At 37.1% G+C, this 25,363-nt stretch overlaps 1 protein-coding gene across 4 annotated transcripts in view; it reads left to right on the forward strand.

Moving 5' to 3' along the window:
• Window positions 1–20,686, forward strand: part of LOC127876718 (polyamine-transporting ATPase 13A3-like) — a 62,724-nt gene extending 42,038 nt beyond the window's left edge. For all 4 annotated transcript variants that reach the window (XM_052422130.1, XM_052422131.1, XM_052422133.1 and 1 more), the window contains 12 exons: window positions 851–967; window positions 3,176–3,255; window positions 4,279–4,431; window positions 5,269–5,365; window positions 6,734–6,806; window positions 7,535–7,685; window positions 12,973–13,124; window positions 15,811–15,899; window positions 16,368–16,451; window positions 16,693–16,772; window positions 18,290–18,465; window positions 19,642–20,686. In XM_052422130.1, the coding sequence (XP_052278090.1) occupies window positions 851–967; window positions 3,176–3,255; window positions 4,279–4,431; window positions 5,269–5,365; window positions 6,734–6,806; window positions 7,535–7,685; window positions 12,973–13,124; window positions 15,811–15,899; window positions 16,368–16,451; window positions 16,693–16,772; window positions 18,290–18,465; window positions 19,642–19,748 (1,359 nt within the window). In that variant the 3' untranslated portion in view covers window positions 19,749–20,686. The remainder of the gene's footprint in view (window positions 1–850; window positions 968–3,175; window positions 3,256–4,278; window positions 4,432–5,268; window positions 5,366–6,733; window positions 6,807–7,534; window positions 7,686–12,972; window positions 13,125–15,810; window positions 15,900–16,367; window positions 16,452–16,692; window positions 16,773–18,289; window positions 18,466–19,641) is intronic.
• Window positions 20,687–25,363: the final 4,677 nt, after the last annotated feature.

Here is a 25,363-nt window from a genome sequence, read left to right on the forward strand (position 1 = left end):
GCTTAATATTGGTGTCATGCTACTAAGTGGTCGATTGATAGTGCTTAGAGCAATATGAAGGTAGAAAGTTAGTCTAGGTAACAGATAAACGTCGATACCGGTAATTTCGAAAATAAATTACAGCTGGAATTTCGACAATTTGAATTGTTTCTTCGCAAGCATCGGACCTTTGTGATAAGAGCAAGCGCTTAATAAGCCGTTTTTTATACGTGTTTTACTATACAAAGTAACCAAATCGAAGGCAAAATTGCTGTCGATAGTTTAAACTAAATTTGTTTACCTGAACCAAGAGAAATGTTTTATTCAATATTGGGGATTTTACTCGGTTTGTCGGCGTTGTTATATTGCAAGATATATACTCGTGCAGTGTGTACTAATTCATAGTATAAGTGGATAATATGCAAGTACACATATGTACTCAGCTAGTTCCTTTGCCTTTCATGATGGGATTTTCAAAAAATTTACACACGTTATCAGGATTAGGCAATAATCACGATGTATCAAACAAGTTAAAATGCTTTAAATATTGATTTAATCTACTTATTGCAGTTTTTACATTTTACATATATACATACAACACGAATGTTTGTGTCCAATTACATTTAGCGGAGGCAACTGTATCCTTTAGACTCATGTCCAGATATCAAAATGGTAATATGAAAGTAGTTACTGAAATGCGTAGTTCAATATGAACATACACATATATGCACAATTTTGATCAGAGTGAAGAATGTGAGCGTTGTCAAGTTTCACACAATGTATGTAACCTTTCGTCCGCTATTGTCACTCAACTTTTGTTTAATGTAAGCATTGCGTATGTTAAGCACAATTTCCCTCAATATATTGACAGGGTATCAAAGACGGTGGCGCCGACATTGAGAAGGGCCAAGGACGCATCTACCACTTCGCGGTCACTGGGAAGTCATGGGCCGTACTGAAAGAACATTTCTCAGAGCTGATGTCAAAAGTATCAACTATTATTATGCTGCGTCTTATTTATTAATCGATCAAATCAGACCATCGGTTTGAAGACCGCGTATTATTTTAAACATATTTGGGTCCAATAATTAGGTGAGCATGTGATTGGGTCGATGGGTAATTCATATCGAAAACACACTCTTTTTGTATATGATAACTCGATGTTTCGAATGGTCGAAATCCGGATTTTCGCAAGCAGCAAAAACACGATGAGAATGAATGAGCGAAATCGCGATGCAAAATGCGAGATGAAAAGTTTCGTGCTATCGACTGAGCATAGGTCTAGAACGCGGGATCGCGCAAGTAATGTCACAATCTCGCCTTTAGGTTGCGTATGTGAAGACTGCCATATAATTACCGTTACCTCTAATACACTATATAGTTTCATGACGCACTGAATACTTGAATCAGTATAAAGTATAAATAAGACACCACAATCACAACGTGTGATTATTTGTGTAAGAATAGAGTATAGGCATTATTAACTCGTGGTACTTGTATAATGTGTAATTTGGACCTTTGCTCAAACTTTGAATGTTAATGGATATGAGGTTTCTCTCGTTATAATGTGCATTATCCGATTTTGTTGGTTTTGTAATCAGTTCGAAAACGTTTTAATTGTACGTGGTATTGTATGCAATACGCTAAGCGTGGGTATATAGTAGAGCTAAAACAATACAATCATGGTCTAACAGGGTTTAAATAATGAAATATGTATTCGTTGTAAACATCTATACTGTTATTGTTAACGACGTACAGTTTAAAATAGCGTTTGTCCATAGCGGACACTTTTCCTTCGTGGTATGATATTAACCAATTTAAGCCTAGTGGACTCTTCCATCCTTGTAAATTGGATCAATTTATTTCCAAAATTAGGGATGTCTAGTATATTTATTTCTATATTTAGAATATTTCTTACAGAAACCCCTTTAAGCAAACAGCGCAGACCCGGATGAGACGCCGCATCATGCGGCGTCTCATCAGGGTCTACGCTGTTTGCCAAGGCCTTTTTTTCTAGACGCAAGGCATAAATGGGTTAAAAGCCAGTAGGTATTGCAAGTTGAGCATCAATTAATATGCAATTGCTTCATTTACAGATTTCCACATATTTTAAAAACTGATATAACATTGTTTTATTAGCACAACGGACATAATTATTTGTAATTTTCTATGGTATGAAGAACACACATAAAAAAAAATATGTAACGGGACGGATGTTCGAACCAGGCAATTACGGAAATAAAGGCCAAACTGCAACCACTTGGTCACTCAGACGTTTGAAGCTTATACAATTTGTTCACGCTAACTCACTATTTGATAACAATTGCTTAAGCATTAACTAGGTATTTAAAAATGATTTGGATTATCCATAACCAAACCGATAGTCAGGACTGTTATTTCGTTTGTCTAAATGTTCTTGATGCATTCTTTTCCGAATGTATGAGTATGACAATGTTTTATCTCTGTTATTCAGCGAATATGTGAGTCGCGTTCTGAGAAAACTGGGCATAATGCATGTGCGTAAAGTGTCGTCCCAGATTAGCCTGTGCAGTTCGCACAGGCTAATCAGGGACGACTTTTTCCACCTAAATTGGATTTTTGCTAAGAAGAGACTGTCTGTGCGGACTGAACAAGGTAATCTGGGACGACACTTTACGCACATGTATTATACCCAGGTTTCTCAGAACACGACTCATGCTTTCTCAAGCTGACATAAAATTGCATTTGAGTCCATTTGGGTCAAGGTCAATGTCACCTTTGCTCATATTCGGGCAAACGTTTGCGCTGAATAGTTTCAGTCAGGATGAAGACACTGTGCTTACATTGTATGTGTGATAAAGCGCCGGATTGCGTTTTCGGCCCGTGGGGTCAAGGTCATCGTAGTAAAAGTGCAAAAAGAGTTTCTCTTCGATAACGTTAGTTTAGATGAACGTATAAGGCTGTTATTTTATTTGTACGTTTCTTATATGCATTCTTAAGGTGGGATTGCTTTAGTGCCAGTTGGGTTTTAATCATTGTTGCTAAAAATATAATGGCTTCCGCTCAATAACTTAAGTTTGTCTTCAGGTATGGTGCTAAAATTTTCAATGATGTAGCTTATATGCTGACCTCGCTTTAAAAGTCTACTTTATTCACTTTATTTATTGGCAAATATTTGAACATCTTTTTCGTGACAGTCAGTTTTATTGCCTCGTAGATTGTCGTCCGTGGCACCATCTTTGCGAGGATGTCTCCTGACCAGAAAGCTCAACTTGTTGAAAATCTCCAGGACTTGGGGTAAATAGACTTAACCCATTTATGCCTGGTGGACTCTCACATTCTTCTAAATTGGATCAATTTATTTCCAAAATTAGGGATGTCTAGTATATTTATTTCTATATTTAGAATATTTCTTACAGAAATTCCTTTCAGCAAACAGCGCAGACCCAGATGAGACGCCGCATCATGCGGCGTCTCATCTGAATCTACGCTGTTTGTCCAATGTTAAAATTTATCAATATAAAGAAAAGCATTTAATGACAAGCTTTAATACATGCCAAACTCTGTGAAAAGGCCCCCTTTAAAGCGCTCTGCTGGCTTAATTGGACATGTGGTTCACTTATACCGATAGATAAAATGTCGAGTCAGACACTGAGCTGTTGTTATTGGTTTATGACTCACATATAAATCAAATGTCGAGTACAGCACTCGTCTTTCTTGCTTTGTTCGTGTCAGATCAAAAGTGGAATTTTGCTTTGTGTTACCGAATTGTAAATTTTTCGTGCCCCAATATTTTTCTACGCCGTAAAGCATGTTATATAGGACGTAAACATGTAAATTGCCTTTCACTTAAACACAACATCGGTTTATAAATGTATGCTATTTATGAATGTTTACCTTTTTCACTAAATATATGTTGAATACACAGGATGTCTTTCAGTTTTAAGGGAGGCTAGCTAATGTTATGTACATAATAAATTCCATTGCGTTTATTTTGTCAATTACTAATTTCAGTTAAGTATCGATGATCCTTTTGTTGTGTTGCTGCTCAAATTCCATTCATGCACGAGGCTGCATAATGAAAATATCGCATCCGTTGTTAATTTTCGTCTACATAAAAATGTTGCGCATATTTAAAATGTACGCGTTTTCGTATTAATAACCGTCTAAATGCAATCGCGTTTTCATGACAAAGCAAAACAAAGACGAGTCACGTACACTAAGGACGTTTGTCGTTATTCTTAAATGTTCTTTAATTTTCATAAACCTTTGGTATACATGCATGCTCGCTTGCCCTGTTCATTTACTTGCATGCTACAGTTACTATGTGGGCATGTGTGGTGACGGCGCAAACGACTGTGGCGCTCTCAAGACCGCCCACGCGGGAATCAGCCTTTCAGAGGCGGAGGCGTCCGTCGCCTCTCCTTTCACTTCCAAGAATGCCAACATTTCATGTGTGCCGACTGTTATACGGTACGTAAGAAAGCATGCCACTAGCTCATATTCATCGCATTAATACAAAAGCAAAGATTTAGCTAAGGTATTCTGTATTGTTTTGTTTTAAAATTTGTTAAATTCAGATGGAAGCTATATCTAAAAACATTACGCTCAAGTAATGTACGTCGATATCTGCCATTTGTTTTGGTTATTTTTGCATGTTTGATTGACTTGCATATTAACCCATTTATGCCTAGTGGACTCTCCCATCCTTCTAAGTTGGATCAATTTATTTCCAAAATTAGGGATGTCTAGTATATTTATTTCTATATTTAGAATCTTTCTTACAGAAATTTCTGTAAGCAAACAGCGCAGACCCAGATGAGACGCCGCATTATGCGGCGTCTCATCTGGGTCTACGCTGTTTGCAATGTCCTTTTTTCAGGACGCTAGGCATGAATGGGTTAATATAGCATAGGTTTCGCCCCCCCCTCCCCCACAGATTTAGCAGTTATACTATGTATTATGTTGTTGTCAATGCGATGAACTCGGGGAAATCCATACGAGACGCGTTCTGTGAAAACGGGGCTTAATTCATGTGCGTTAAGTTTCATCCCAGATTAGCCTGTGCAGTCCGCACAGGCTAATCAGGGACGACACTTTCCGCCTTAACTGGATTTTCGTGTTAAAGAAACTTTCTGTAAACGAAAAATATCATAAAAGCGGAAAGTGTCGTCCTTGATTAGCCTTTGCGGACTCAACAGGCTAATCTGGGACGACACTTTACGCACATGCATTAAGCCCGTTTTCTCAGAACAGTGCTAATATTTTAACCACATTACGTTCAAGGGATGTTCTTTGTTTGCTTTACAGAGAGGGCCGCGCCGCTCTGGTGACCAGTTTTGGGATTTTCAAGTACATGGCCTGCTACAGTCTTACACAGTTCCTGTCAGTTCTCATACTCTATTGGGTACGTCTCTAACACAGATCCTGTCAGTGCTTTAAATGTATCGGTAACGTCTTTGACACCTTCGATTAGATCAAACGAGAAGCGGTGATTAATATTCTTATATAGCTCTCAAATATGAAACTGGCACTGACAATTTTAGACGCGATTTCAATTGATTGCATCGTACCTCAATAAGTATATTGTGATGATCCCATTTAACTCGTGCAAAATGTTCAAGGGAAACCCGAATGCAAATATAGTGAAGAAATGAATGCTCGATATTTATGCTATGGAGTTTCTGAATGCCAGGACAATGTTGTCGTTCTACCGTTTACTAGTAAACCTTTCATAAAGCTCGGGCTTTTTTGTCATGTTTATTTAAAGATAAACTGCGACGTTGTTTATCATATCTTTATCTTATCGTAAACAATATTTTTCATCGCCGGAAGTGACCATGTTACCTTTCAGTATATAACCAATTTCTTGTCTGTTATGGTCATTATAAGTTTAATCCAATTCTTGCATGCTTAGATCATTCTTCTGTAACCAATTTTCCTTTTTTTGGTTGGGTCAATATGTATGTATTTAAATTATCCGCAAATCTTTAAGCCAATTATAATCTGTGAAACTCACTGAGTATGTAAACAAATGATCGTCTGTAATTGTTTACCTGTCTGTAGACCAATAATGTCTGTAATTGTTTACCTGTCTGTAAATCAATGATCGTCTGTAATTGCTTACCTGTGTGTTGACCAATGATCGTCTGTACTTGTTAACCTGTCTGTAAACCAATGATCGTCTGTAATTGTTTACTGTGTCTGTAAACCAATGATCGTCCGTAATTGTTTACCTGTCTGTAACCAATGATCGTCTGTAATTGTTTACCTGTCTGTAACCAATGATCGTCTGTAATTGTTTGCTGTGTAAGTAAACCAATGATCGTCTGTACTTCTTTACCTGTCTGTAAACCAATGATCGTCTGTAATTGTTTACATGTCTTTAAACAAATTCTTATCTGTTTGGTCACTTTCTCTGTAAAATATCGATAGCTAAATTCACAGTGTTTCTTTACCAATATTCTTCTGTTAGGGCCAATGTGTGTGTGTCAGCAATAAATCGTCCAAATATGCCAATATGTCTGGAACTAACATTCTTATCTTTTAAGATCAACTTGTCTTTAAACCAATAATCGTCTGCAAATGTCATTTATCTGTCAACCAATAGTCGTATGTTATGGTCACTATATATTTGAACCAAAAATCGTCTGTAAAGGTCACGTTGTATGTAAACCAAATTCTAGTCTGATAAGGTCAACTGGTCTGCAAACCAATAATCATCTGTAATTGTCGATTTGTCTGCAAACCAATTCTTGTCTGTTTCTCGTTGCAGATCAGCAACAATTTGACAGACTTCGAGTTCCTCTACATCGACCTTATCCTGTTGACAAGTCTCAGTGTCACGTGTAAGTAATTCATCTAATACTGTTTATTTCGATCATAACGTGTTTGTTTTCCTTATTTGAGAACACCGGCGAGCAGGATATTTTTTGTCGGAGTGTACATCTTTTTCAAGAATGAATATTTTTTTCCATAATAACCTTGCGAAATATATTATTATTAAAATGATGAGAATAATAATACTGCAGTCTGCACAGGCTTATCAGGGACAACACTTTCCGCTTTTATGATAGTTTTCGTTATAAGAAAGCCTCTAATTAGCGAAATACCAGTTAAGGCGGAAAGTGTTGTCCCTGATTAGCCTGTGCGGACTGCACAGGCTAGTCTTGGACGACGACACTTTACGCACCCCTCTTTTCTCAGAGCACGGCCCTTATATAAAACATACATAGACGGGTATATATTAATCACAATTGAAATTCAATGTTTAAACTGTTTAAATAACATTTTATTTTTAAATTATTTTACAAGTCTTTAACCCATTTATGCCTAGCGTCTAGAAAAAAGGCGTTGGCAAACATCGTAGACCCAGATGAGACGCCGAATGATGCGGCGTCTCATTAGGATCTGCGCTGTTTGCTTAAAGGAACTTCTGTAAGAAATATTCTAAATATAGAAATAAGTATACTAGAAATTCATAATTTTGGAAATAAATCAATTTAGAAGGATGGAAGAGTCCACTATGCATAAATGGGTTAATGTATACGTTTAATGACCGTCTGTCTGCGCACAGTCGGACGAACACACGCCTACGGCAAGCTGCACAGAGTGCCCCCACTAGTGAAGCTGACGAGTGTGGCCCCCGTGTTGTCGCTGATCCTGCATATTATCATCATGCTGGCCGTCCAAGTTTTCTTCCTCTTCTACATTAAACAGGCGTCATGGTAACAACATCTAGTCGTTAATACGTGAAACATATAGGCGTTAATACGTGATTTAACATCTAGTTGTTTATACGTTTTTCTTGCTTGTTTTCTTAGGTTTAGGATATGGGAGTATGTCTGCACTGTAAATATGTCTAGTGTATGCGTTGTGTTTTATTACACCTTATATGTTGTTAAAGTATATAATTTGGGAACGTAAATTATTGGTTGGGCTCGTTTACGTCTTGCTCCGTCAAACCAGACTTTGTACGCAATGATCCTAAACTAACCGTTATTTGTTTTCGGACACAAACAATATTTACTATTGTTCGTGTCCGAAAATTAAGGTATTATGTTCCCAAAAAAGAGTATACGAAAATTGTGATACTGCTGAAAATATACCTCGTCAACAATGGAGTCGCGTTCTGAGAAAACTGGACATACTGCATGTGCGTAAAGTGTCGTCCCTGATTAGCCTGTGCAGTCCGCACATGCTAATCAGGGACGACATTTTCCGCTTTTATGACATATTTCGTTTAAATGAAGTCTCTTGTTAGCAAAAATCCAATTTACGCAAAAAGTGTCGTCCCTGATAAGCCTGTGCGGAATGCACAGGCTAATCTGAGACGACATTTTACGCACATGCATTATGCCCAGTTTTCTCAGAACAAGACACAATTAATAATGTCGTGTACTTGTATGTACCGAACACTTTAGTATTCGATTTTTAAGGAAATGTTTGCAAATCATTGAACATAATTTCATTAAGTTTCACTTTGTTTAACCGAACGATATTCCGAAGTTGTACATTGACCACATAGCACGATGATAAGCATTTTGAATACTGTTACAATAATGTTTAATTCGCACCAAACAAACTGTGGCAATTTTGATTTATTTGTCTTAAACATTCAAAATTATCACAGTAAAATATGTGCCAATTTGTGCCACTTAAGCAGGCACAATTACACGTAGCTGTATATAATTGAATTGTGAATTTTCGACACTAATGAACGAATACCTAATTGTTATAAGAAATCAAATAAAGTAATTTACATCATACAGTTGATTCTCAAGTGATACACACCATAAACCGAGAATGAATAAAGAAGACGTTTTTGAGTTCTTACTGTGATCCCTTCATTAATTATCGAGTGCCTCACATTGTATATCAGAGGGGGTAATCACGTGATATTCAAGATGGCGACGTCAATGCTGAGGCACGTATTTTTCGCCGTTCTATTCCGTTTATAACTTGTATCATTTTTGGCCTGGGGCGTAGCCCTAAGGCCATAGCAATGATATAAATTTCTGAGACAGTCAGAATTGGCTGGCGGCAAAAACCCACGAATGAATTAATTCCCAAAAGTCCGATTTACCACTTGGCGGTAATTCATGCGCAATCAAAGAAGTTCTTCGCAGATCTCAATAACCCGCCTTGCAAATACAGAACATCACTATATAACATGACAGTGTCATAAAACGTGTAATAAATATTATTGAAGCAAAATTGCTAAGCATTGGCTACGATATAGTTTTTATTATTGTTTGCATATTCATGCGAGGATAAGTTCCTCACTTGACGGTCTTGGAAGAAAAGATACGAGTGTCTACGGAGACAGTAAGAAGATTTTTTTTTCTGATACATTTTTTGAAGACATTACATTTGGTATTTATAAACATATTTTAAGATATTGTTATTTTATTTTGCGTAAATTCAAGAAAAAAGAAAATGAAAAAAAAAAACAACAACAAATATTCATGATCATTCTTTGAAATATACGAAGTTACCGGATATGATATTTCACTGCGCAGATCTAGCGCAAATCGAGCGCAAAAAATAATACGTGAGACAACGTACACAATCTGTACACCGTTCTTTATCAGGGTAAAGTCCCAGTCTCACTATGTTGCCGGCGGAGACCCTTTGCGTGATCCGTGATCTACCGGGATGAACCGGGGCTCTACCGGGATGAACCGGGGCTCCATCGGGGATGAACCGGGGAAAACCGGGGCTCCACCGGGAAAGTATTAAAATGTTTAATACCTCCGGGATGAACCGGGAGTCACCGGGAAGGACCCGCAACGACAGGCGCGGCACCGGGAACAACCGGGATGGCACCAGGAACAACCGGGACGGCACCGTAGCTCCACCGGGGCCCATACAGACCCCGGTACAGCCACGGCAACGCCCCGGGGAATGCCGTTAGAGTCCCGGTATAGCTACGGTATATAAGAAAACAGGCGCTCTGTCGGAACGCCACCGGCATTCACCGGGGCTCCGCCGGGGCATTACCGGCGACGACCGGGGTAAAACAAGGGCGTTGCCGTAGCTCTGCCGGGGTCTGATGCCGGTTTAGACACGGTGACTGCCGCAGTGTTACGGTATACCGGGGCTCTGCCGGCTTTCACCGGGGCTCAACCGTGGCACTTCCGGCGACAACCGGGGCTATGCCGGGACGCTGCCGGCTTTCATCGGGGCACTACCGGCGACAACCGGGGCTCTGCCGGGGCTTCACATGGATAAACCGTAGCCAGTCCGGGTTGACCGGGACTCTGCCGGGCTGTTGATCGGCTTCAACCGGGGCGGCACCGGGAAATAGTGTGACTGCGTTAAAAAATTTATACGAATCATCCCGGTCCTCGCCGGTCGACCGGCTTTAGCAAAACGGGATGGAACGGGGCTCTACCGGCAAAATAATTAGGCTTAAGTGGATTTTCTTTTGTATACACATTACAAAGGAAGTATGAGTGTTTTCCTGATCTGTTAATTATGTAATAGAAAGCTATTTTAGGCTATTGAAAGTGATTTATTTGACGCCAACAAAAACAGTTTTTTGCGGCCATGTTGTTGTTGTATATCTTCACCGCCTATGTAGACGAACCTCTACCAGAGCTGTAGTGTTGAACAAAAGGTTATCGTTCCCACAACCAGTATCGTGTTGTCCTTCACCGTCTATGTACACTGTAGTATATACACAACTATTGTCTTGTCTTACAGTCTCTGAGCTTCTGCACTCAACCGCTAGGGTCAATCCGTATAAATTCGGACTAAAGGAGAAATTTGGACAAAACATCGTAAATGCATTTTACGTCACACTAAACCACAGGTGGTTAGCGTGTGGCTATGATATTAATTAGTGAAAACATCATTTTGAATGATAAATAATCATATTAAATTAACTTTTCTGAAAAAAAAAAATATTTCACTATCAAATATATATATAACAAGGTATGCAACTCAAAATCAGCCCAAAACGGGGTGCATCGCTTTGAACAGCCATATCTTCATAAATTTTGAAGCGATTTTCACGATCTCGGTCTTATTCAACGCAGAAATGAATTTCCTTTCTGGAAATGTATATGTCTTGCAATATTTTAACAAATGCTGGGTCAACTTTTAAGAAATAACACGATACACAACACGCATGACCCAGTTGACAGTGATCATGCTGTCTTTAAGACTGAAATCTTCACGGAGTAAAGGGCAACTTCCCTACAAAGTTCATGTAGTTCGATACCATAATTCAATAAAACGTATGAAAAAACATTATTACCGTTCTTGTCGTTACATTCTGCATCAAGACTAACTGTCCAGCGTCGTTTGAAACCTTTGTTTACATACATTTCAACTAACTGACATTTTAAACATACGAGTGATTTCATAGGTCCAATGCGGAGGTGTGTCTTTACAACTGGAGATTTCATTCATAAAGAATACATGATCACTGTCAACTGGGTCATGATGTTGTGTTATAACCCCCAAATAACCATTATCTATGATTTTGTGCTGTAAACCCCAAATATTTCATAGTTCATTTTATTTACATTGGTTTCCTTTTTTTATTGGCATCCGTGTGCAGTTTTCATTAATGGAACCGAACTGTGTAGGTTTTAAAAAATCTGCTTCATCTTGTAAGCGTAATTTCATATTTTTCTCAACTTCAAGGGGAGATGATTCTGAACTTATTCTTACGTTGCTCATTTACGATAGGGGTTGAGTACTCATTGATATGAAAAACACTGTACAAGTTTTAATGCGTTTACGAACCCCCCACCCTCTCACACATATTTCATGGGCATAATAAAAAACAAAAAATGGTTACAAATAAAACAGCATATTTATGTAAACGAAAATGTCTACATCAAAACAAAAAGTTAACATAGAACACACATAAAATAATTTGGTTCTACTGGGGCTCGAACCTTGGGCCTCTCACATGTTAAGCGAGCGTGTAAACACTACACTACGGAACCGTTTGAAATGACCGTAGTGTAACGGTTATCAATAAAGCAATAAACCGTGTAATCGCTGTCGTCTTGTAAAATTGAAGAAAATACGCTATAACCAAAACTCGAACAGCAAAAGTCTGCGCTATTGTTACAAAAACCACAAAATAAATATATTTCGATAATGTTTTGTTTTTATACAAAACCATAAAGTTTCACCGGTTCGCGTATTTGCCCAGTCCCTGTGATCTTTTATTATTGCCCAGTCCCTGTGATCAGTTATTAATTAAAGAATTAGCTTTGCATTATTGGCAATAAATGTTGTAGTAAATGTAATAGGCACAAATGCAGTACTTATTTACACTAATTTACACAAAAATCACCACTATGCAAGATATTCTGACAACAAAAATATATACATTGATCCGTAAAATAACTTCTCCTACCATAAGCAAAAAAAAACGTATTACATACGAGTCGCCGCACTTCAGTGCGACGCCAATAACATGCGTAATGTTTCACCTGATGAACGCAAATATGAAGATTTCTGAAAACAAATGCAACTGTCCGAACATTCAGAGTTATTACCTAGTGAAAAAATCTCTGATTTTCGAAAAATTGGAGTCACAAAATATTATCATTTAGAATAAATACGGTTACTGAGATACTTAACGAAAGTGTATTCAAAATCATTCAGTTTATCGAGTCAAATTTAGTTTAAATATCGGGTTATTGGAAAAGTAAAAAGATAAATGGTTTTAATTCCTCGACACTAGAACGCATGGAGGAACTGTAATATTTTCTTTTGACACATACATGGAAAGCTCGCTTTGAAATGCATATTCAATATGATTCGGTAAATTGCAACCGTTACTTACAATAAATGCACATCTTTTTCTGCTAAGTTATTCGTATACGAATTTTGTTGTTGTTATGGAACCAAAAACCGAAATACCCTTTATGGATGTATGCTATATTTGGCGTTGGCTTAAATATGTGATGCGGATGGATTATGATGAAGTTATTATTACTTATAATACAAAATATTTCCGTTCTATTACTTCGTGGTATTCTGTAGGTTTGTGGCCTTCGTAATCGACCCAGAGGACGAATATAATTACATAAGCTACGAGAACATGGCCATCTACGTTAGTTCAACCTACCAGTACATCATCCTCGCCATAATCTTCTCCAAGGGCAAACCCTACCGAAAATCCATGTTCACCAACTGTAAGTCACACACAGAATACGTAGGACATACATTCATAGAAGAACACTAGATACAACTTTCGCCGGACAAATGAAATGAGTCGTGTTTTGAGAAAACTGGGCTTAATGCATGTGCTTAAAGTATCATCACCCAGATTAGCCTGTGCAGTCAGAACAGGCTTATCAGGGACGACACTCTCCGCCTCAATTGCATGTTTGCTAAGAAAAAACTTCATTGAAACAAAAAATGTCACAAAAGCGACACTGTTTTGGGGGGACGACACTTTACGCGAATGCATTAAACCCCCTTTTCACAGAGACCGCTTAATTGATTAGTTTAGACCTATTTATTAACCTCAGGCTTATTGAACGCTCTCGAGTCCGTTTCCTGGGCATAGAACCAGTACTTGGTGTCTTTGGAGGAGATCTAAAGAACGCTCCCACAGTGGGGATCGAAACCATGACCTTCCGGTCGCTAGGCGGACACCATATCCACTACGCCACGGCGACCTCTTCAATTGATTAAACATTTAAAATACTAGTATGTCATTTCCATAAATTGTGAATAAGCAAGAGTTATTTTCCCTTCACAGTGATAGGCACGTTGCTGAGTTATATGCCATGTAAAAAAATATGTATGCCAGAAGCAGTTAATATTATGAAGTCAACTACTTCTCAAGCGATTGGATTTTAACGTAAAATATGTCATTAGCACAGAGTTTTAACCCATATATGCCCAGCGTCCTGAAAAAAGGACATTGCAAACAGCGTAAACCCAGATGAGACGCCGCATGATGCGGCGTCTCATCTGGGTCTACGCTGTTTGCTTAAATGAATTTCTTTATGAAATATTCTAAATATAGAAATAAATATACTTAACACCCCTAATTTTGGAAATAAATTGACCCAATTTAGAAGGATGGGAGAGTCCACTGGGCATAAATGGGTTAATGCACAAGATTCTGCACGCTTTTTTCATTATGCGTCATTCATTAAGCCATGTTTATGGCATAAGTATAAAGTGTGTGGTCGGAACTTTTTTTTATTCCTCAAGCAAATGAATTGAAACGTATAATATGTACTCACCATAGCGTGAAGCTGTTTCAAACACAACGTAAAATATGTACTCACCATAGCGTGAAGCTGTTTCAAACACATATCTAACATGCAGCGTGAAGCTGTTTCAAACACATATCTAACATGCAGCGTGAAGCTGTTTCAAACACATATCTAACATGCACAATGACTCACACGTTGGAGAATTATCTGCTGCTATCGGACCATTTAATTGCGGAAGGAATACACATTTATAAATTCGTGGAACAATACTATTTATTCATTCTTCAAGCTATGGAAAGAAACTGAAATATGACAATGTCGTGAATTGCAAATGTGTAAGACTTCCTGCTCATGCCCAGTAATGAGAGTTGCTGAGTTATATGCCGTTGATCTTAGCCATTTTAATAGCAGAATCAAATATTGATTAATCCATGTATGCCTAGTGGACTCTCCCATCCTTCTAAATTGGATCAATTTATTTCCAAAATTAGGGATGTCTAGTGTATTTTGTTTCTATATTTAGAATATTTCTTACAGAAATTCCTTTAAGCAAACAGCGCAGACCCGGATGAGACGCCGCATTATGCGGCGTCTCATCTGGGTCTACGCTGTTTGCCAAGGCCTTTTTTCTAGACGCTAGGTATACATGGGTAAATTTTGTGAAACCAGCATCGTCTACATTTCTCGAGCAAAATAGTTCAGGTACGTGTATGATATGGAAACAGAAAACCATTACAGTGTATTTTTTCTCATAATTAAATGTTGAATACGGTATATTCATGTGTGGCGCAAAATGATAGATATGTAATACAATTACAACGAATTTGGTTTCTCATACTGAATGTTAACTCTAGAATTCATTGGTGATAAAACACACGATAAATATGTTATAAAAACTGTTAAAAGTGTAAATGAATTAAATGATATTGAACGATGTGATACTTTTTTTTCAACACGTTTTATTTTACGATTGCAGACAAGATTACACATTCAATATGAAATATAACAGTAATGTTTTGCAATCAGACACAGGAAAACATGCAATGCATCCAACACATGTCTAAGGTTAATTATAATTAATTATATATTCCCATTCACTCTCAAAGGATTCTAAAATATTTTTTAAAATTGATATTTTTCTCAAGTTAACATATTCGTATTTAATGTATTTCTTTGCTCCTGTTATGCTTGGAATGCATTTATTCAAATGACACTCGTATAAGTATAGCTTAATAATGAAAATTACATTTTTTATGGCTCTAGCAGACGTTATGAATATCCAAGTAGAAGGATTGTCATGTTCATGAAAGGATTTAATGTAAGTGTCTAATATGCATGCAATATTTTATCAAATGAGTCGCGTTCTGAGAAAACTGGGCATAATGCATGTGCGTAAAGTGTTGTCTCAGATTAGCCTTTGCAGTCCGCACAGGCTAATCAGGGACGACACTTTCCGCTTTTATGACATTTTTCGTTTAAATGAAGTCTCTTCTTAGCAAAAATCCAATTTAGGCGGAAAGTGTAGTCCCTGATTAGCCTGTGCACACTGCACATGCTAATTTGTGACGACACTTTACGCACATGCATTATGCCCAGTTTTCTTAGAACACGACTCAAATATATACTTTTTGACGTTCTTGTACCCTAGATGCATTCCTCGTGAATTTGATAATCGTGTTTGGAGTTACCGCCTGGCTGAATATTTATCCTACTGATGCAGTTGCGGAGTTTTTTGAGGTGGGTCTTTCTAAATACCATCCTCTTTCAAAATACTATCCTTTTTCAAAATACCTTCCTATTTCATAAAACCATCCTGTTTCAAAATACAGCCCTATTTCAAAATACAGTCCACAACGGAATTCTGTCTTCTATCTTCTGTAATTTACATTTAGTGCATGATATTTTCAATGAATCTTATTTCATTTGCAGGTCATATGTGTCTTGGAATAAACTGTATGATTATGCACTTTATATTATACAAGGGCATACTGACATATACCTGGGTAACTGGTATCCGTCTAACAAATATTTTATTTTTATTTTTTGAAGGTGACACATAAGCCATATAACTGCCATTTAGCATACCGGATACTTCGTTTCCTTTATATAGTCTATATTCATATGAATATATAAGCATGCTATCGTTTGACGTAAAATATAGAAAGTATTTTTTATATGTTATTATAAGGCCATTGTATTTTTCAGTTGCAAATGCCTCCCGATGTTCCATATCGTTTTATATTCCTGGGAGTTGGCTTTATTAACCTGCTGCTATGCCTTCTTCTTGAGGTAGGATTCTTCTAACAAGAATATTGTAGATATTAAAATTTCGGTTTAAATTTTAAATATTATGGTTTAAAAAAAGTTCTCAAACATTTTGAGTTAAACCGTTTTGTGTTGTACTCTTTTGTGTTTAATCAACTCGAGTTACAGATTTGAGCGTTTTCAGCCAATTGCGTCCATTTTTTTAAAGGTTGAATCAGTAATTGTATGTTTAAGCCGCTAGTTTGTATTTCTGTATTTGTTGCAGACGTTTGTCCTGGACAGCCATTTTATGACTGTTACGGTACAAAATAAGCTGGAAAGAATTCTACCCGGGGCACGCCCAAGGTGGGTAAATACTTAACACCTACTTCATTTTAATTCAACATATCGCAACTGGTTGCTATGGTTACAGTTATAAAAATACATTCAATATAAAAAAGCTAGAACGCTGAAACTTGGTTTGTGAATAGCGGCAATGTCTGGAATATCCCTGTTATGTTAGCTATTTCTTTCGCTCAAACAGCAAGATTGCGATAAATACTGAAATACGTGAAAACTAAAGTAAAGGTCTTGCAATAACTCAACAAGTAGTAAAGGTTGGTTTATGAAACTTGGTAAGTAGATACAAACAGAGTAAAATACATTGTATGAGGGGTTTATGCACGTTAATACAGATTTTTTCCGCGGATTTTTTTTTCGAGAATTTTACGAAAACCAAAATCTATTATGCGCCAGCTGAAAAAGTACATAAGGAAGGTTTATGAAACTCCGTGTTTGGATAGAAGGCCATACAGAGAAATATGCTCTCTATTTCAGTCTATATGGTGTACAAAAATTGTATTTGTTATGGTAAGATAAATCGTGGTTTATCCGTTTACATAAATAAGTGAAAACTTACATATTGACCCTGCAATAACTCACAAAGTACTTGAGCTAGTTAAATGAAACTAGGTAAGAGCTCGGTAGTCCGGGACAACCAAAATATTTGTTCGGACTAGTAAAAATTACTTTTCTTGTCCGTTCGATGAGACAAGTGAAACAATGTTTTCATTTTCTCTATAAAAAAATAAGGAAAATTGGTTAATTTCCAGTAAATTGGCTGGAATTTCGTTCCAAAATATAATGTTGAAATTTAAACAATCAGGGTGTTCTTTAAACTATGAAGGCAATATTTAAACAAGATATTCTCACAATTCTCTGTTCTTATCACATGGATAAAAAATCATATATAGTTTAGTAAGAGCCAACGTGGTTACACATTAAAATCCAGAGGGCGACAATGCGATAGTGCGATAGTACGATGGCGACAATGCGATAGTACGATGGCGACAGTGCGATAGTTCGATGGCGACAATGCGATAGTGCGATAATACGATGACACCAGTGCGACAATACGATGGCGACAGTGCGATAGTGCGATGGCGACAATGCGACAATGCGATAGTGCGATAATACGATGACGACAGTGCGACAATACGATGGCGACAGTGCGATAGTACGATGGCGACAATGCGATAATACGATGACGACAGTACGACAACGCGATATTACAATGGCAACATTGCGATAGTTCGATAGCGACAATGCGATAGTACGATGGCGACAGTACGATATGACTATCGCATTGTCGCCATCGTACTATCGCTTTGTCGCCATCGTACTATTGTGGCCATCTTACTATCGCGTTATCGCATTGTCGCCATCGTACTATCGCATTGTCGCCATCGCACTATCGCACTGTCGCCGTCGTTCTTTCGTACTATCGCATTGTCGCCCGCTGGATTTACATGTGTAGCCTCGATGGCCCAACGGTATTCCGTATTTGATCCGTCTTTTTGCAATATCAATTTATGATTAAACAGATACGAAGAGGTTGAAAGCTTGCTCCAAGCCAATAGTACGTGGCCGCCTGTGACGTCCGAGGACCTCGCCAGCACATTCCAGCGTCTGGACAGCGCGTATCAGTCTAGAAGCACCCTCAACGAGATGGACAATCTTTCATTGTCGGGCAGCGAGTCGGGCAGTATTCGCCTTACAGGTAGCAATAATATGAAGCGTTAACATATTTGTCGCATTCTGAGAAAACTGGGCATAATTCAAGTGCGTAAAGTGTCGTCCCAGATTAGTCTGTGCAGTCCGCACAGGCTAATCAGGGACGACACTTTTCGCCTTAATTGTCTTTCTGCTAAGAAGAGACTTCATTTTAACGAAAAATGTCATGAAAGCGGAAAATGTCGTCCCTTATTAGCCTGTGCGGACTGCACAGGCTAATCTGGGACGAAACTTTACGCACATGCATTATGCCAAGTTTTCTCAGAACACGACTCATATACAAGCAAAGTCACGAATTATCATGTGTATGCAACCAAACAAATGCATACACGGATATGCATGCAATGACTGAATACTTACATATGAAGACGTACAACGCATTACAGTTTTCGTTGCTAAAATGCTTGATTAGTCAAACAGAAGCTATACTTATAACCGCCTGCATATCTTTTGTGCGCCCAACGGTTCAATGTTCAATCGATTGTATTATGCAACCACTTTATGGTAACTGTCATGCATTTTTTTATTGATTTTGGGAAAGTGCCTTGTCTTCCATTTTGTAGGAAAACTATCGACACGACAGCAGAGAAATGTTCCATGAAAACTTGCAATTTGGGAAATGATGCATCATTTTTAAGCACGTTCGGCGCTTTATTTATAAACAATCTTATTAATTCTTATGTTTATATACATTACTATAGTGTGCCTTTTATAGCATACTCGCGGTTTCATATGAAGCATTTGAAAAGCACCGCATACACGTGGTCGTTCACAATAATGCAACTATGTGCATATGCGACATAACATGTATAGCAATCACTTGGGAAATGGCTCGGACATAATATTTATGGAAATATTTATAAACATGTCAAACATATCGATTTGTATATCGATTCGCCTTGGTGTAGTGGATATGCTGTCCGCCTAGCGGCCGGGAGGTCACGGGTTCGTTCCCCACTGTGTACTGGTTCTTAGTCACAGGAAACTGACTGGAGAGCTTTTCAATAAGCCACAGGTTTTCGATGCAATCGAGCTTAAATAAATAGGTTTAAACTAACTATGCTGCAAAATATGTTCCGTCATGTATGATCCAAAGTATAATCGATTGATTGTTCACCCTCAAGTATTGAATCGTTTGTTTAAATTATCTTTTTATGCTCAGCGTCGACCGGAAAACAAAGAACTAGATTGGACAACGGGATTCTATCTGGAGTGGACAATCCGACATATCACGGGGACGAACACAGCAACGAATCGACCCGGCTGTAATCCCTGACGTGTAGGTGACGAACACAACAACAAGGCAAAGCATCTGTTATCACGGACGATAGGTAGTCAACAAATTCAAGAGAGTTTTCAAACTTTTGAACAGTCGGTATTTTGTTAATCAAAGTATGCCATGATACAGCTTCCATTTCATTTTGACAACGTACAGTTTTGTTTACCCGTCGATTTATAACCACGTGCAAATCGTATAGAGATTGGTATTGGTGTATTTTGTATTCATTCACATCCCACCACCGTGGAACTATTGCCATATTTAGTTATTACTGTTTCTAGTCAACAAATGTCGCACAAGTTTTATTAGTGAATGAGTATTTTAATATATTTGATTTGTTATTATTTTTTAAACTCGAACAAACGATACACTTTTTATTGAGCTAAGTATTATATTGTGCGACGAGGAAAAGTAAAATAACCTTAAATCAGTTATTGTGCTTGTCAAAGGACAGCTATTTTACTTGTATCGATCCTAAGGTATTTATTTATATTTATATCTATACATCGGTAAAACATTGTTGAATTTACTACCTTGGCCAAATTTTTACATTTACATGTTTAGAGTTTTTCTCCTACAGACCCAAATCAAACAAAGAATTTTCGTATCAATTAATGTAAAGTAAAGGATGAATAACAACGGCTCACTGAACTAACGGAATAGGGATTTCGTATGAATACCAGCTCACATATTATCACTTTTTATTTTCAATTGATTGTACAAAATAAGTGCTATTCCTTCCGTACTTATATTTCATTTTCTAACAATCTCTACTACTCCTTTAACGTGTAATTAGTACAACTTCTGTGTAAACTAAATGTAGAAACAACTAGAGTCGCCCGTTCATCTTTGCAAAAGATGACAATTATTGATTATAAATGTATATAAACATTATTATGCGGTTTAGTCATAATACACATGCAAAGCATTTGTGTGTCCTTTTCCTTTCAAATTACCGACATATAGCACTCAACATATTTCTTAAAATCAAAATTTGTTCCAATCATCGATCTTGTGTGATACGCAGACAAGGTTTACGAAGCCTGTTTGTAAACCATGTCTTTTTCTAACCTTAAGTACATCTTGAATATGCAGGATCCAATGTCACGGCCTTTTGCAGATTCATTTACAACAAAATTAGCGTCTCAGATATTCTTGCACCGTCCACGACAGTAAGGTTTGACGTATAACGCAGCGAGAACTTCCGTCCACGACAGTAAGGTTTGACGTATAACGCAGCGAGAACTTCCGTCCACGACAGTAAGGTTTGACGTATAACGCAGCGAGAACTTCCGTCCACGACAGTAAGGTTTGACGTATAACGCAGCGAGAACTTCCGTCCACGACAGTAAGGTTTGACGTATAACGCAGCGATAACTTCCGTCCACGACAGTAAGGTTTGACGTATAACGCAGCGAGAACTTCCGTCCACGACAGTGAGGTTTGACGTATAACGCAGCGAGAACTTCGAGAGATGTCTTTTCAAGACAAACAAACGCGGCATGAGAGGATAAGTGTCCACTATAATAGTCTTGTGCACATCAATTGTCAACATAAAAATCACTTGCAGTACATTGAAAACTCACCCTTTGTAGTGTCGACGGTGAACGCATTAAAATGTCTTGCCTGAAAAAATGTCTCATCCCCAATCGACGAACATCTATGTTATAAGGCAATGATTGTTTGGTTTCATATCCTTTTTAAAGATGCCTCTTATAATTATATAAATTAAGCCAAAGGACGAAAAACAACAAGTCTTAACTATGAAAGGCAATATTTATGGCCGCGTTCACTTAAGAAGATCTGATTGCATTTGAAGTTGTTTATTGTTTAAGACAGAACACCGGTGAAGATGGGATAGAATATCGTCTTGTTTACCAAAATAAACGTCTAAAAAAGTTAGAAAATTAGATTTGTATATATGCATAAACATGTTTAGCTTTGTTAGTTTACAGTCAGCGACACGCATTCTGTTCGCCCGATTGGTTAACAAAAACAACATATTTAGCTTATTATCTTATACGAAACCGCAAAACATTTAGTCTAAGATATTTTACCATAAAAAGCATGAAACACGAGTGTCTACCAGGATAAAAGTGTTCAGTTTTTGTCGAATAAAAAGAGCAAACTTTGATTTTTAGCTTGTTTGTGGTAAAACAAGAAATACAAAAACACATGTAAAACGAACACATCATTTAAAATACAACTTTCTTGTGCCTGATAAAGCGTGTATGAAAAGTTCAAAAGCTATCGTGTTTATGTATTCAATGAACACTATGTATTTTCTTTTTGTATCTTAAGAACGTTTTCAAGAACGTTCGAAAAAAATTATCGAAAGTTAATAAAAGCTATCTAATGCATTCGCTTTTCGACATAACCTTCAAGCATTCCGTTTGCCCGATTGGCCACCGAGATCAACATGTTGACGTTGTTTTCTAATATAAAACAGAACAATTTTGATATTAGCTTTTGCAGACAAATATAAAAACATGTGAAAACCTAACATTTTATAATAATTAAAAATCTATAACGCTTATTAAAATAGAGGACTTTAAAATCCAGTTTAATAAGAAATAAGTTAATAAGTTTAAAACCTTTAAATCAAATTTTACATCCGAAATCACATTCAGGGAGTAGATCGTACGCAAGTTACTGGTTCAGTGTGAGTGAGAACAATGTTAAGTGGTGTTCAAAATGGCGGCCACCGGTAGATTGTTCGTTCGATGTTTTCTTCCGAACGTTTGAAAGGTTTTTTCATTAACCTTACCTATTCGAAAGTATTCTTAAGCGCTTGATGATCTTCTGACATCCATTTAACCTCGGTATAAATTTTGTAGATGCATTTTCAATATTTCTCAGCAGTTTTCATGGAAAGGTGGACTCAATAATCATCATAGTTTACATTGCATGAGCAACAGGATGCTTCAAGCAGGCAATCGCAATATACATGTATGCATGAAAATTCGATAATTAACCCACATGTTCATAACTGGTGAACACATGAAACCCACTTTCCGTAACTGGTGTTTTCTATCCCAATCGGGTACTAGCTCACTTCTCATTTCAACAAGGGTGTTGCGTTGTTGATAGACAGTGTGACATGTCCTCAAAGTGTATGTTTGGATCCGAAACGACCCATACATTTGTAAGGCTGTTTAACATATCAAGAGTTTTTTTTCTGAAGACAAGCATATCAAGAGATTACACTTTGCAAAAACATTTGCAAAACATTTTCAGTTTTGAGAATAAAAAAATGGACAACTACGTAAAATAAGCATTTTATGTAATTCATTCTGTATTATAAATGTAACCAATATATAAAAATAATATAAACATTTTTTAGCTCCTATTTTCATATACATCGAGAGAGAAATGCTTATGAGTAAACATATAAAATATGTGTCAAGGTCTCTAAAGTACAAGAATGGTCCCACATATCAAATGTGTGTCAAACTCCATGCAGTACAAGTATGGTCCTACATATCAAATGTGTGTCAATCTCCCTACAGTACAAGTATGATCTCATATATCAAATGTGTGTCAAACTCCATGTAGTACAAGTATGGTTTCTTATATCAAATGTGTGTCAAGCTCCCTGCAGTTCAAGTATGGTCTCACATATAATATGTGTATCTAGCTCCCCGCAATACAAGTATGGTCCAGCAGATACAAAATGCGTGTCAAGTTCCCTGCTTTTATTTTCATATACAAATATGTATCAATCTCTATGCAGTACAAGTATGATCTCATATATCAAATGTGTGTCAATCTTCTTACAGTAAAAGAATGACCCCACTTATCAAATGTGTCTCAATCTCCATACAGTACAAGTATGGTCCCACTTATCAAATGGGTGTCAATCTCCATACAGTACAAATATAGTCCAATTTATCAAATGGGTGTCAATCTCCCTACAGTACAAGTATGGTCCCAATCATCAAATGGGTGTCAATCTCCCTACAGTTCAAGTATGGTCCCACTTATCAAATGTGTGTCAATCTCCCTACAGTACAAATATAGTCCAACTTATCAAATGGGTGTCAATCTCCCTACAATACACGTATGGTCCCACTTATCAGATGGGTGTCAATCTCCCTAAAGTACAAGTATAATCTTATATCTCAAATGTGTGTCAAGCTTCATGCAGTACACGTATGATCCCACTAATAAAATGTGTGTCAATCTCTCTACAGTACAAGTATGGTCCCACTTTTCAAATGGCTGTCAATCTTTCTTCCCTACAGTACAAGTATGATCTCATATATCAAATGTATGTCAAACTTAAGGCCGTACAAGTATGATCTCATATATCATATGTGTTTCAAGCTTCATAAAGTACAAGTATGGACCCCCTTATCAAATATGCGTCAATCTCCCCTCAGTACATGTATGATCTCATATATGACAAATGTGTGTCAAGCGCCCTGCATTACCATTATGGCCCCACATATCTGATTTGTGTCAAACACTCTGCAGTACAAGTATGGCCCCATATATCCAACTCTCTGAAATATCAACGTTTATAACCTTATCGCTAACAGCGTGCTGTCAGCCAAGCCTGTCGCTATCGATCTACATTTTTCGGCGATTGTGCTAAAATCACCGACCTCGAAACGAAATATTGTATAGCTTGATCATAACAATTTTTTTATTTTTATGAAGATAATTTACAGACTTAAACGACATGCCTATTTCTTCACCTAAATAAAAGAAGAAATACTAACATGATCAAGGTTTGTAGGTTGTATGATGCAATGCACCAAACGCCCTTTACATGTTAGGAATTCTCATGGCGAACAGGTCTAATATACATGATTGAGTTTTAAATCATTTTTAAACCTTGCTCGCAGACGTTTTTCAAACGCCTCAATTTTGAATTGTTTTATTTTACACTTTAATTGTTTTAATATATGTCAATGAAATAGTGATAATTAAGTACTAAGCTATTTAACAGGGCACAGGATCACGTGACTTTGTGTGTTTCCACTCTCATGGATGTATACACACGGTAAGTGGTGCTTTATTTCAATATAACTTTTTTTACAATTATTTGTCGAAAGAATTTCATTTAACTAGTGCATTAAATACAGATTTTTTTTATGCTGCTTATGGCAATATGAAATACATCGGAATTACTTTATTTAATAAGTAGGTGTTTTTGTTCAAACATTTGGTATCTACTGCATTCATAGTACACGGCTATGCTTCACGAAACGTAAAAATTGTGTCAATAATTTCAGACGAATTCAATGATTAATTCTTATACCTTAAGATATTGGAACAAACTGCAAGCAAAACTGTCTTTTATGCACTGAAGATTTTTGCAAATGTATTTCAATTACTTGAGGTATCTGCAAAAATAAAGTTTATACCGGTGTGTTTACATTTTGTTCAGCCCGTGTGTAAAACACGGGAAACCCCGTTGATTCTGCACCCTGTTAAAGATGGAGTAACGTGAAATCGATGTCATACATTAGGTTTGTGATATTTCTAAAACAGATATTTCAGTCATTTTAAGCAGTTTCCATAAGAAAATTATGTTTTTGAGAAATATTTAAGTTTTTTTAAAGCATATGTGATACATGTAACCAATCCACAAGAAAGT

The sequence above is a fragment of the Dreissena polymorpha genome, chromosome 4, assembly GCF_020536995.1.
Source record: "Dreissena polymorpha isolate Duluth1 chromosome 4, UMN_Dpol_1.0, whole genome shotgun sequence".
Classification (NCBI taxonomy): domain Eukaryota; kingdom Metazoa; phylum Mollusca; class Bivalvia; order Myida; family Dreissenidae; genus Dreissena; species Dreissena polymorpha.